Source organism: Camponotus vicinus, unplaced genomic scaffold, assembly GCF_025532165.1.
Source record: "Camponotus vicinus isolate PSW18456_S1 unplaced genomic scaffold, iyCamVici1.0 SCAF_6, whole genome shotgun sequence".
Lineage (NCBI taxonomy): Eukaryota > Metazoa > Arthropoda > Insecta > Hymenoptera > Formicidae > Camponotus > Camponotus vicinus.
Genome location: NW_028141978.1, coordinates 9,579,431 through 9,594,779, shown reverse-complemented (window position 1 = coordinate 9,594,779; position 15,349 = coordinate 9,579,431). Strand labels below are relative to the sequence as shown.

At 34.0% G+C, this 15,349-nt stretch overlaps 2 protein-coding genes across 3 annotated transcripts in view; both read left to right on the top strand.

The window, feature by feature from the left end:
- Positions 1 to 958: 958 nt before the first annotated feature.
- LOC145972730 (putative rRNA-processing protein EBP2 homolog) lies at positions 959 to 2,690 on the top strand. Its single transcript, XM_083101590.1, has 4 exons — positions 959 to 1,109; positions 1,426 to 1,477; positions 1,547 to 1,633; positions 1,720 to 2,690. The coding sequence occupies exons 1-4, from the start codon at positions 1,078 to 1,080 to the stop codon at positions 2,533 to 2,535; spliced, it is 987 nt and encodes a 328-aa protein (XP_082957716.1). The 5' UTR covers positions 959 to 1,077; the 3' UTR covers positions 2,536 to 2,690.
- A 133-nt stretch (positions 2,691 to 2,823) lies between these two features.
- The window catches only part of LOC145972727 (uncharacterized), a 238,513-nt gene continuing 225,987 nt past the window's right edge, over positions 2,824 to 15,349 (top strand). Inside the window, exon 1 of one of the 2 annotated variants that reach the window (XM_083101588.1) lies at positions 2,824 to 3,504. The gene's annotated coding sequence lies outside the window, so the exon portion shown is untranslated. Of the gene's footprint in view, positions 4,836 to 15,349 lie in introns of both variants that reach the window. The other variant, XM_083101587.1, reaches the window with a different exon arrangement.

Genomic DNA, 15,349 nt, shown 5'->3' with positions numbered 1-15,349 from the left:
TGGACACTTTCGTGTAATAAATTTTATTTTGTATTAAGTTTAAAATTATAGTTTATATTAAATTTGTATTATATTTTGTAATACATATTTCTAATGCATTGTATTTTATATATTCTGCATTAAATTTTGTAATATATATATTTGTAATGTAATTACTTTTATATTACATAATTTAATATTTTGTAATGTGTTTTCTATGTAATTGCAAATTAATTATAATTTACGTTGTATATATTATAATTATGTAATATATATTTTTTATATGTATTATATTCTGTGTTTAAAAACTCTTATAAAAAAAATAAAAATAAATAAAAAAATTGTTCCTCCTCAATTTTTCCTCCCTTGTATCTCCGCCTTAACAAAGGCATTTGCCAGGTGAGGAGGTTTCAGTACTCTCATGAACCTGAGAGCTATGCCGGCGGTAACATACGCCGATATTCATATAGGTCCATATTCTGAATTCTCTTTTATCGATAAAAGTGCCTCTAAAAGTGGCTTACAGCCAATCAGAAGGCTTATAAGCCACTTTTAAAGGCACTTTTATCAATAAAAGAGGATTCAGAATATGAACCATAGTCTATTCTTATATTTAAAATCATTTGGACAACGTATGGGCACACATACATACACATATAGGTAAATAATTTATAAAAATTATTTTTATAAAAATGATTATTTATCATATTTATATATTATTTTCAAAATAATGATTGTTATACTCTGGTGCTACCGGCATTTCGTGCACATAGCACGGAACAAAACCAGAAATTGTGCACATTATATATTACCCTCTGAGAACATTCATGGACATTGGCTTTGTAGTTCATGTCCACGTTTTCAATGTCCATAGAGGGAGTATCGCTTTCAGAGACCTAAAAACAGGCCATGACATCTCTCAGTCTTCTCTCTGCTGGAGCGTCGCGATTGGCTGGCTGGTTTCCATGCTTACTATGCCGATCAATCAGCGGCCGCTAGTGGGCTCACGTTATTAAGCCATCGTGCCGTTGTCACTAACCTCCAAGTCGAAGAAGAAGAAAACAAGGATAACAGTCGACAAGATAAGCGGAATAAATCATGGATACCTCGTTATCGTCAATTCGAAAGCTGTAATTATTTATTTGTACTTAATTCTTTATTTTTCGCATGTCTCTTCATTATACTTATTGTAAAGTTCGCGAAAATAGTATTACGCGTTAATAACACGTGGAGCAAAGAGAATGGATGTGTCAGACACGCTGCTATACTTTTTCATTTCGCGAAAGATTTATAAGATAAGATAGATTCCGAAATCAACAATGGCGTTTTTGATTAAAAATATAGTTAAAAGTTGATATTTTTACGTAAAGTTTTTCGCAAGTTTGAGAGATATATAACAAGATTGCTATAATCTTTTTTTGACATGATTGACTTTTTTTTAAACAGAAAAAATTCTTCAGAAACATCCGAATCGGAATATAGTTCGTCTGATGAAGAGGTAAATATTTCAGCTTTTATTTGTATTCAAAATATTATTCTAACCTCTAATCTTTATTCATGTGTTCAGTTGCAGGAAGCCTTCGCGAAAGGATTGTTGAAGCCAGGTCTCAATGTTCCGGTCGAAACAAATAATAAGCAATTTAAAAATTGTGTTGTAAGTAGTTATTTTTAGTTGCCTAAAAATATTATAATATTTAGATTTTCTAATCTAATCTAATATTTTCTATAATCAAATTTTAGAGTCTCATGAAGCAAAAGTTAAGCGAAATAAAGCTGAACTTGCCATGGATTGAAAGGCTAGATATGGTAAATGCTCCAGCACCACTGGCACCAGAGTTGGCTCTTGAAATGCAAGAGCAAGAAGTGAAACGGGCTAAGCAGCTGCAGGGAAACAAGAAGTTACCTCAATATGAACCATCCCAAGATCCTGTTTTAAATGACTTTCAGAGAGAAACCATGTTTCATCGACAGGCTCAGGGAGCTGTTATGGATGGTATTGCTAGATTAAAAAAATTAGGCATACCAACATCTAGGCCAGATGATTATTTTGCTGAGATGGCTAAGTCTGATGAGCATATGCAAAAAGTGCGAGAAAATTTGATGAAGAAACAGGTGATAGCACAAAGATCGGAAAAAGTGAGACAATTGAGGCAACAAAAGAAAGTGGCCAAGCAAATGCAAGTCGAGGCTACTTTGAAAAAACATGCAGAGAAGAGGAAAATGTTAGAAGAGGTTAAAAAGTATCGTAAGGGTATAAGGCAGGATCTTGATTTCTTGGACGATAAGAAAAAACCAGAGAAAAAACAGCTAAATCGTAAAATAAATCCAAAGGCACAAATGAAAGCAAAATTGAAGGCTGATAAATATGGTTATGGAGGTAAGAAGCGTCGTAGTAAATGGAACACGAGCAGCAGTTCGGCTGATATTTCCGAATACAGGCGGCCGCACAAGCCTGGGAAACAAGGAAAGCAGGGAAAAGGTGGCAAAGGTGGTAAAGGAAAACCAAGATTAGGTAAAAATCGTAGAATACAAATAAAAGCAAAAAGAAAAATGTAAGAAGGAACTTGAGTGTAATTGTAGTAAGCTTGATTCTCATTTCATATAATTGTATATACTTGAGCGACTAAAATAGTGCGAATGGATTTTTTTATTAATAAATTGTTTGTATACAATTACACTCGAGTAATTAATATAAATTATATGATAATGTACATGTGTACCTAATCTATCTTATCCAGAAATTATCCAAATTTCCAATTAAACTTAGAAAGATTATGGCGCACGTTTTTTTCATTTTTAAATGTAAACTGTGCGGAAATTTTGTTTCATATTTCTCGCTAAAATTCAGATTCATAAGTTCATTGCACAAACTTGCAACATCTGCTTTAATTTTGACTTTACAATAGCCTGATAATTAATAAGTAATATTAAATATTTTTATTTTGTAATAACAAATTGATAATGCATTTATATTTGCATTACACATGAATCTATCCTATATCAACAGTTTTAAAATTAGAATTAAAATTTCAGCGAGATAAGAAATTATATTATAGATTACGTACATATATTATAGATTACGCGACTTAAAAAATTGCACAAGAAAATCTATTTTTCCCTCCTTTCCTATATCAGCTTATACAATGGCGCGGAAAAGAGCGGCTTGACGCGAAATTCACGCTACAGAATTCGATCACCTAACACATGTTTCGCATTAGACAATCCGTTGTATGTACACACGGTGCTACACGCGTAGGATGCCGATTACATCGTCTATTACATCCTCCCTGAATCGTGCACACCGATACATATATACATACACGAACGAGCTGCTCCTGCGATATCCCTCTCATTCCTCGGCGGTTGATCCATCGACAGATATATCCCGACATCGATAACGATTTGGTGAACCTGTCGTCGTTCTTCTCGCAAGCTGGGTCTATCGTTCGGACGTGCCTTGGCAAACGCGGATTGAAAATTCGAGAGGCACATCGTACGTGCACGTGTAGTAAACGTATATACAAGGTGAGCCAGAGGAAGATTACATAAATTTTTAGTTTACTATACGAATTATTTAAAATATTTAATTATATAAGGAGACATTCTTGAGATTTAAAAGTAAAGAATTACTTGAAAATTATGTACTCTTTTTTTTAATTTAAATATAATTTATAGATTTTCCGATTTCTTTAAAATACAAATGAAATATGACCTCGCGATTAATTTTATCAAATGCATATTTGTATTGCTTTGTATTTTAACTATTGTTGCGTCAATCTGAAACGCATAAATTATCGAAAGAGCTATCTATCTGGGATAACAGTAGTTGAATTTGGATACATCCATCTTATCTGATTCACCCGGTATGAACGTGAGTTTGTCGATGTTTTGGATTGTCGAAGTACGAGGCAGTCCATAGAATACTGGATAATACGCGTGATTGGGCTCCGAATGTATACAACTTGTTATTTGGCGAACGGAAATACCGCCGTTGCGAGTTGCGTACATAAGGTTCTCCGTCTCTCTCCTCCCTGCAGGTATGCACTCTATATAAATACATATATCGCATTATACGCATATATTAAGAATGTATACACGGTGTATATATACGTTTCAATTTTTCAAATATGTACATATATAAAAATAACGAAAAATATTATTGTCACAAGCTATTAATTATTCTATCAAAAACGCGTGCGAGCGATCTAAAAAATTTACGATGATTTAAATTTACCGAATTTAAGAATTTTCGCTCTATTAAATTTACTAGATTCGCAAGCTCTAAAAAAAAGAAGAGTGTATTTACATGAAATCGTTTTCCTGAAAACATTATTTATCGCACGAATTTGCCGCGGGTTATTATATTTAAATCCCAGTAGCGTGCATCTCTCTCTGCCGCATTGCCTTTCGTTTCGGTTGATGCGAGCACACGGGAGCTCACCCTGGGAATCCGCTTCCCAGGTAACAGCTGTTTTCGTAACACCGGCTCTCGATGTATTTTTACCTTTTTTTTTTTGCGCGCGGTCCGAATCTAGGCAATTACGTTCGTACGTGTCGGGGGTGGCGCGCATGCGCGTTAGCGGTTGGTACGCTTGCTTTCTTATTCTGACTACTTGCCGCGTCTACGTTTCGTGTGCGCGACATATGCTCGAATTATTATTAAAACGCGTTTCTTTCCGAGTGCGTGCCTGAACATATATAAAAATGCAACGCTCGAAAATCGCGGAGGAGAGACGAGTGAAAAGGATCGACGCGGGAATTAATCTGGACGCGAATCATAGTCTTCGAGATCGCCGCCAAAATGAGCCTTGGAAATCATCGAATGACGTCATCGGCGCATATTCCTGTATTTTAAGGTATGCGGATAAATCTACCCGTAGACGATATAAATTTCGCGATATGAATTGCCATATTTGTAGCGTCGAAATATCGGTATATATTCCAACTTGTCGCGATATTCTATATGCGGAATAAATTCGAGCTTTTTTTCCCTCCCCGCTTACACACGCGCGCGCGCACATATGCGCATATTTATGGCGGGAATCCAGACGCGGGAATTAATATGGTCGCATCTCGCGAGCGCAGATATTTGTATTGACAACAACTGCGGCGCGACACGTATCCTCCGTCGGTTGCTAATGGGCGAAATTTGTTTCGTCCAGTGTCTGCGGGCGATTTAGCCGATTTCAAATTTACCCGAACCGTACGTATCGTATCGTATCGTAGGTACGGCCGTCATGTGTGTGCGCGCGCGCGCGCGCGACATACATATCTCGACACCAGACGGCAATGAGCTCACGGAAATGTGACGCGTCGACGAGTCAATATCCATCTCAATTATTCGCCTCCGAATGCCGCTTCTGAAATGATCCCGCGTATTACAGAACGTGATGCTCTCGTTTAATCGATATTCACTTTGCGGGTTATCGCCGTCGTTAATTGTCGATTCTTTTATAACGAGGCAGGCATTTTGTAAAACGTTCTCCTCGACGAAAAATTACAATCAATTTTGATTCATCTCTTTGCCGATCAAAAATTGAATTCGATTATTAAATTACAATGGTATTTCTCGGTTTTCCCAATTTTCTACGAATGTTTTTCGCGCGGACGATTCCACCTCTCTCGCGCTCGACAAAAATATGTGCTTTCCGATGCGCGTCAACGAGCTTCCCGGGGAAGCGTAAAAATCGCTCGCCGCATTACGCATGTACGTACATGCGTGGGCGCGCGTGGCCCGGAATAGTTTACGGGGAATAATACAGTTGCCCCCTGTGGTAGATGCGGGATAGTTAGCCGTAGGGTACTTCTGCGTGCTCTCGCACACGGTGTGTACCATAAAGCTCGTAGTAAATCGACTGTGCAGAGCCCGAGCTCTCTCGTGTTGCACGTACGTGGAAAGAGGAGGAAACGGCCGGGTTACAGGGGGAGGAGGAGAGAGGCAGGATACGCGGCGATGCAGTAAGAGGCGCGGAAAGGGGGGCAGAGAGAGAGGGAGAGAGAGAGAGAGAGAGACGGGAAACCATTATTGAAATGCAGTAAATGGCCGTGAGTTTCAATTGCCCCTGGGTGCTTCCACTGTACCCTACGAAAGAGGCAACGGAAGGGAAGTAGTGAGAGTCTGGGGGAGAGAGGGGGATAGATAGGAGCAGGGAAAGGCGTCCCCTTTCCACCCGCTACCCCCTTGCTGCTACGCCCTGCTCCCGTCTGACCCGTTCCGCCGCAGATGGGAGAGAATTACGGGCGTTCGCCATGATTCGCCCTGTCGGCACGCGAAAACATACTATATCGACTGATAGCCGTCACAATGGCGATTAGCGTGTTCGATTAGTTTTATTCTCATGAGACTAGAACGCGATTATATCTTTAAGGCTACGCATCTTTTTATCCGTTCGATTTTTTGTCTCGGCAAATCTCGATGCACATTTTCAATATGGCTTTTGCTGTGCGCTTATAGATGTACTCGTATACACGCAATGTTTAAGAATAGCTATTGTGTGTAGTCGTGGTGTACGGCAAGAGGAACTTTTCCTCAGAAGTATAAATCGCGTTGACATTCATCTCTAGACATGCTTTCATATGCACCTTCATGTATTCCGAGAAGTAACATTCGACGGAAATGTCATGCGGCAAGGATCGAATCTACCCCGTGTTTTATTGAATCTATCGCACAAAAGAGGGGGTCGATAGCTTTCGTTATATAAATATGTACAGAACTTCTCTCTCTCAAGTTACGCGTAAATTGCATCATGGTGTTACTTTTAATTCTCAAGATCTTATAAAAAATTACAAATAAAAAATTGCAACTATTAAAAAAATTAATTTTTCAGTATAAAATTTTATATATTATTGCACATACAACACACGTATTCGCTTCTTCGCGACATGATTTACTTATTATTTATCTATTGTTTTTATTATTTATCTATTATTTATCTATTGATACGCACTTAAACAATGTTAAGCATTAGATAAAATAAAGAATCGTCGCGCATTCATTGTCACGTATAGTCACGTTCTCAAGAGAGAACAACGTTTCCCAAGCGCCAAAATGTTAGGTAACACAGTCAGAGAGACAAATGCGATATCGTGCGTCTCATATCTATATCGGAATTTCAATGGAGTAGATGATATTCGGCGATTCGCAGACGCCAGTAACCAAATTGGACCCGCGTGTCACCGGCATACTAATAAGATATACCGATGTACCAAATTCTTGGTTGCCGGCTTTATTTCCTTCGGATCATTCATTCGCGAGCACGCAATAATTTTTTGTGAGTCTACAAAGATCTGCGAATATTACGCAATGTGACTTTTCCTGCATTTCTTATCCTTGATTAATATTTAGCAATATAAAACATCGAAATTTGTGTCTGGCTTAAGGCTCCTTTAATTGTATTATACATCGTTATCGTGTGTTGAATGCTATAAGATATATAATAGATTCCTGTATCTGTTTTTGTTTAAAGCAAACGAACTGCAATTTTGCACAAAATATTTATACGCTTGACGTAAAAAAGTTTCAATCAGCTCAGTCGGAATCGTAATTTTAATCCACGCACACGTTTACATACGTAATTAAATTAAGCCGCAATTATTTGCATTTTTAATTAATGGCCGCGTTGGAAAATATTATTAACGACCTACGCAATGCAGCGGGCGCAAACAAAATTCTATCCTTTACGTCATGATTGATTTTTATTTTTTATGAAGTTCTGTGTATTTAATATCTCGTCAACAAAATTATAATTTAGAATCAATTAATACTTACAAAGGAAAAGCATAGTTTTACATTTAATAGAAATGTTTATATCAATTATATCATGTATAATGATTGGAGAGATAAATTATTACAATAATCTATATACAATAAAAACTTTTGCTTTTAATTAATTATATTAGGAAGAAAAATGACTGAACGAGTTAATTAACTAAATATATTAATTCCGGAACAATTGCTTCATGAGTCCTAATTTCTAATTCTCACGATAAAATTGTCCAGATAATTATTCGCCGAGACTCATAACTTTCATATAGAACTAACGAGCTTCTTAATACCGGCGCTTTACTTTTGCGAGAATAATCACGTCGTACAACGCTATCAAAGAGATGCGCAATAAAAGAGGGCAAATATCAATACAAGATATCCCCGTGAAGGAAATGAACGGTAAAAAGGAGATCGCGCAAAGCATGGGGAAGAAGTCCGAGGGAGAAAGGAGAGAAAGTGAGTTATCCCTCTTCGAACTGCGCGTCGTAGTGACGGGAAAATAACTCTTTGTTAGGACGAGCCTGCTAATAATGAAGTCGATATTAATCGTTTGCGCTCTCCTTCTCCAGGAAAGCTGGACCAGCTCGTTTGTTACCCCGGATGAGTAAATACGTGAAACGTATCCGGGATAAAGGGCAAAAGCGGAAAAGGGAGTGGAAACGAGAGAGCCCCGTTATTAACCGCGCGAATCGTCACCAACAGACAGACGGTTGCATGTATTTACAGCGAGAGCTCATTACGCGATCTCGAGGACATAATTTTTCTTTATAAATAGCCGCAATGCGAATTCGGGGGTCCGCCGAGGGAAACCCGTCGGGCTTGTGACGTATGGTCGGCGTGTCGGCCACGATAAAAACTTTAACTGGCCCGAAAGATGATCCGCCTCGTTTCGCCCGCGGCAACTAACAATAGATCGCCCTGCTTTCGCTCATTCTTTTCTTTTTCTTTTATTTCTTTTTCTTTTTCTTCCCTCTTTTTACTTCTTCGTTGTGTTCGAAAGAGAGTTGCCATCAAGCACGCGAATTTCGACATTTCGTTTCTAGCTCTATCATGTACGTAAAGAACTGGAAATGAAAAATGAAATTATTCCATTTCTTAATATTAACTCAGATTTCCGCTTATTATATTTTATAAATATTGACTTAATATCTTTTAAATTTACATTTATATATATATATATATATACATACATACATACATACATACATACATACATACATATATATATTTATATATATATATATATATATATATATATATATATATATATATCATCTAATGCGCAATGAAATTTTAGATATTTTTTTTATATTATCTGTGATATATTTTTGCATATTTTCTCGTTTTCAATACTTAAATAGTTTTAAAAAGCTTTTTTGATATGTATAAATTTAATTCCATTAAATATTTACCTAATTTCGCTATTTTTAACAAAAATAGCGTATGAAGAATTATAGGGTATATTATTACTCCATCTAATTTTACTCCATTATGTATTATTACTTCATCCAATCTATGTCGTTTTAATGGTTGTCGCTGTTAGAGTTACAAAAGTATACAATTACGAAATTGACATTTTAATTATACTCGAATTATAGTCGAATTGTAAATACTTTGTAAAGACCTTGTCAATGCTTCTAGCTATTTTGTTTTGGTTCAATTGTTTACGTGTGAATACACACACACACACTATTTTGCTTTCCCCCACTTTTTCTTTTTTTTGCTTTCTCGCGTACATTGTAATGTTTACATGTAGATGTAAATACAAGATTTTCAATATTCAACCGCGTATAACAATAATAAGTTCTCAGTTTCTGTTGTGATCTCGTGTCATAAATATCGTATCGTGAATACGCGACTGTGATTGTTACAAGAATATATCTTGTCTCTATATTATAAGGTTGGTCACTTTATTATAACTTCTTTTACACGCGATCGATATCCTTTTAGATTAGAATCTCGAGTCGTTTTTCGTTCGCTCAACGATTCGACTCTTCGCGAATATCGTGCATGTTGATTTACGAATTCGGAGTTTTGGACTACCGCGAGCGACGTGAGTGTATCTGACAGCGGATGTCTACGCTTAATTGCGGAAAGCGGCAGATTGAAACTTTTTCCCGTACCACCCGTGTCAAAATCGTTTAAATCCTCGAAATCTAATTATTGTGCAAACGTAGCACGAAAAGTTTCGCTTTATCTTTTTTATCTTTTTTTTATGAACTTTTGTAGCTTCTCTATGAAGCTGTAAATGATAGATTTACAACTGAAGGTAGATGTTGGGAGAGAAATAGATGTATATATACAGAGGAACTAGACAAACATATTTAAATAATTATATCTATTAGGATAGATTAGGAGGATGGATGAAATCAATGTATTATGTTTTAAGAGAACAACTAGCCATCCCTTTTGTGCGCTTTGTGTTTAAGTAGTATGTACATACACTCGCGAGAGCTCGTTTGTCGGGAAGTGGCCGGAATATGGAAACGGAAGGATATAATCGAGATTACATTTATTTATTTATGTTCCTCGAGATATAGCACAAGAAACTTTTCCAAAAAGGATGAATGAAAAGCAAGTGCATAGAAAAACGTTTTCATATAAAACAATATTGCTTTATTGTTGATGATTTAAACTTGTCTTATTTTTAAAATTATGGTATTAAAAAGGAAATTGCATCAAATAAGAGTTCTCTGTAAATAATTATATGCTGTGTAATAAATTGTTATATTATTAATTATAAAAAGTAATATTTAATTATATTTAGAAATTATAAATGATATCCGATAAAATACAGATTATATTCTATTTTAATATTTATATTATGTATAAATATTTTAATACAAAAGCAATCGAGTTAATTAAAAGCAAAGAAAATTTAATGCAAAAAAAATTGATATCAAAAAAGGATTTGAAGCCTTTCAGCTTTTTTAAATATTTTTATGTTATAACAATTTTCTCATAATTTATCCAAATTGTTTCTTATAATTAGAAAAAATTAATTTGATTCACCGATATAATGCGGAATAGAGCAATAGGGTACATATAAATTATATATTTACAATTTATATATAAAATAATATCTAAATTAATGTTTTAAAAATTAATTATTCAATTAAATGTTTTATTATTATATTATTATTTATCAAATAATTTTTCAGATATTTTATAAAAGACCTCATTACATATTTAAAAAATAAGATCTAAAATATTTTACATATACATTATATTAATAATATAATATGTGTATTACTACCGGAAAATATAAATACTATGGAAATAAATAAACAATTTTTCAGAACAAGTAATAAATTAAATAAGTTATAAATTGTTTTAATAAATATTGTTAATTGATTATCTGGCGAAAAATATCGCACGTAAAATATCGCAATTATTTGATTCAACTAACAAAAAAGACACAATATATTAATTATTTATTAACATATATTTGATGGAATTTATGCTTGAAAATTCATTATACTTGCAATATTAAATTTCGATTATATATTTTTTGCTGGTCTGTTGTGTTTTAACTAGCTATTATATATTAATTCGAATCAATGTCATTTTCGCATTTTTTAGTTACTAATGAAATTGCGGATACAAATCGATTTCAAATCAATTTACAACTTTGCACGTGTTTAATTAAAAAATACAGTCGTATTTAATTACATTTTTTAATGCTTGTCAATCACTTATTGTAAATAAAAATTCAGCGTTTGTACATTGTAATTTGTCAAGACACGAAATTTATTCGATCGAATTTTGTCGACATAATCTAATTATATTTTTGAATATTGCAATTTGCAGATTTTTTTATTTATTTGTAATTTATATTTTCTCTCTTTCCACACATTTATACTATTAAGCGAAATAGTAAAATTGCTTTTCCGTTGCAATATAATAAAATGCACATCGCGTGCGATTAACTTTGGAGCATCATACACAAAGTATTACGCGATCATCATATTTTATATCATTTCATTAATATAGGAGCGATCATAATTAACCGTATTTTCGCAAATGCCATGAAAGAAAAAGCGAACAAGAGAAGAGAAGAAATAAATGAGGATATTCAGGAGATTATATATACAACAAGATAAACAATTCATAACTTATTTAATTAATTAATTTATAAATCGCAAAATTCGCTTGTATATTTTTACGGTTTAACTAAAAGTTATATATGTGTGTGTATATATGTATATATAGAATTATGAGGTTGTAGATGTTTATTACGTACTGAAATTATAATAAAGCGGTATTAAAAGATAATAAAATAATACTTATTCCACCTTTATAATGTAATGACAAGTAATGTATTGCATCTGATAGCTACCATCCCTGTTGATCTTTTCAGACTCTATCGCATAGGTTTTCAACATAAACTCCCCAATAGAATAGATTTTTTCCGTAAAACAACCTCCTTTACATCTATTATGTATGAATCTGATACGCGGAATTGATTTCCATGTTAAAAACCGCCTGTAATATTCAGTATGCTACGTTAGCCCTTTAGGGTACCAATTTGGTGTAACGTGCGTTTCAAATTCATGCATGAATAATAGATCCCTGTATACCCATCGTCGGCGGTACCTATATGCGGGTTGGTAAACGGGCGAATGCTCATTTCTTTTTTCGATACTATCCGCCTCTATCTCGGCAAAGTGAAATTAAAACTGCTGGCTACGTGGCTAGGCGATTTTTGACCAAAGAGACGTTCGAATATGATCAATATTTTTTCACTTATTAAACAATAATATTGAAAATCTTTCATATGCAATTTGTAAATTGCTCAGTTGGATTTACATTTAAATATGCAACTGTTATGAGTAAACTATTGTGTTGTGAGAAAATAATAGCGCAAATCATATCTTTTATATTTTAAAAGATAAAAACATAGCCTAGTTTATAATTCTGTATAAAATAAGGATTTGCATGAAAAATTTCAAACTTTTAAAACTTTTACTGTTTATAAATAAAATTGGTACAAGAGGTATGTGTATTTTCACACATTTCAGAATTACAGCAAAACATGGATCGATTATTAAGTTAATGGAATTATTTAAAGTTGCTGGAGAGCACACTAATTTTTTTTATTTTTTCCAACTTTTGCAACATTGACCATATATTTTCTCTCTTTCACTTAGCAAATATAAATATACAGTCCTTTGACGCGTGTTACATCACATCGCGTGAGGCGCAACGAATAGTTAAGAGAAAATTTTTTAACTGCTTCTATATAATAGCTTGTGTACCATTGAATTCTTTACTTCTACAAATACTGGCGTTAGATGAAAAATCTGTATTTTATACTTACTGCGCGATACACGACATAACTTAGCAACGCGGAAATAAAAATGTGGCTTATTCGTTAAGTGTTAGTTTTATTCAGCGGAAAATTTGTATCCAGAAAACTGGACACACAAATTTTCCGCTGAATAAAACTAACACTTAACGGATTTTCATATGTTTATTAGAAATTAAAGAGGAAATAATAAATGTTTCATGTTACATACACAGAAAAAAAGGACATTCTTGTTTTGAAAATATATTTAGTTTTAACATGGAAATCTTGAAATGAGATTATATTGCGTTAATTAAAGAAAAATATAATTGCTTGAATAATTGTTTACTTGAATGAAGCCGTTTTATATAGATCAATCAAGAAAAATATATTCTTATGATTTAAGATTTAATTTTCTTGAATAGAAAAGAAACAATGTTAGATAGAAAATAACATTTTTAAATCAAAGATTATAATTTTCTTAAAATAGAATTAAATAATTATATATTCTTGAGGTGACAATTACAATATTAAAATAAGACTATAATATTGTTGAAATTTAAAATTATTAAATTCTTCTAAGAAGATTAGAAATTGTTGCGTATATACGAAACAATGAACACGTTAGTTTTGCCGTATAAGTTTTGATTTGACACTTATTTTTTTTCTGTGTATTTAATATATCTATCCAATATAAAAATAAAGTATCTTGAAATAGTTTAATATGTTATTGTTTTTTTTTTGATAGATAAAAATTTCTGAACATTCGCGACGAACATATAACTCAAATATATTATCATAATATTTAGATTCATAATCGTATAAGTAACTTGAATACTTCCCGTATGCTCTTTTATTAATTTTGCTATAAAAAAACATGTACTTTACGGATTATTCTGATATAAGCATTTCACGGATCATACATACGTCGTTGAATATCGCGTTTGTAAACAATCTCCGTGCCAAAAGTTCGAGCAATCCCAGATAACTAACTTTCGTCTTTAAGACGTGCGTATGTGTATATTAAGATCCTTATACGTAACACGTAACTCGACTGTAGGTCTTATGCATCTTACATCAGATTCTCCTTTTCCTCTTCTTCGTATTTCTTTCTCTACTCGACTATGTCGTTTGATGTAGTGGTACTTTCTGATTAACTCTCTGGATTTCTCCTTGCATGTGCTTTCATTGCAGTATCATTATTCTCACCCTTTAAAGATATCGTTTACATGCTTACCGCATGAATTGTGTTCGATCGATAGCAATTTTGCGATTAGTAATAGCTCTCAAATTGATATTTAATATTATTTGTGTGCCTAAAAAACAGAGAATATTCAGCAAATACTCAGAGAATGCTCAACTAATACTCGGCTTTTCATAAGATGTTTGAAAAACTTCAAAATCGCGTAAACGATTTAAAAATAATTTTACTTTTAAAATAAATAAAATTAATATGAACAATCTTAGTTTTATATAAAATAAAATAGATGCTAAATTTTATTCTTCTTAAATTAATGGTTACATTAATTTAATGGCAGTTCGATTAAAACATCTTACAAAAGATATGATTTGAGCATGATGTAAAGTCCAAGCGACAGCCAAATCTAAAACTCCAAAATGATCTCATTGAAATGCTTGAAAGCACGATTCGAGGAGAAGGAGGAGAAAAAGCTTGATTTTCCACACGATGAAGAATGTCCGAAGATGTTCGGTATTTCTAACATAGTTTCTCATATCCGGATGGAAAGTAAAGTCGCCTGGGATGACCCTCGGCCCGATATCTGACGCACGGACAGTGGTCCCAAGAGGTCCCCCCTTTTATCCATCAAAGTGGTTTCATATGTATCTTGCAACTTTAAAGTCGTCGTCAAATGTAAAGCCGTTCGTTTTCCTTTCATGTCGCGCTCGTTAGAAAATAGCTAGATACATCCTTGTATTACGATATAATACCTCGAGATTGTGCCCGTTTCTTGCTAGAGAATCAAATGCAAATATTAAAAAAAGAAAATTTATATGCGTGGAAACAATTTATGCGTTGGACAGCCCTTTCTTTCCCAATTTTCTCGTCGAAAGTTTGCAGATCATCGGACCGTGTCCGGATTTGTCGAAATTATTTTGTCGTTGATGCCGTATAATACGAGCCGCGAGCGCGAATTAGGCACAATCTCGGGGTATTACATTGCATAATTACATACCCACTTCATTATTGCATATCAGGGGAGAGAGAGCCGGATCGCGCGCCTCTGCCGGACCAGATCAAGCCGGATCGGACGAGCGGATGGCCGGCGGTTAAACCTTGGGCTTGGGGGAATGAAAAT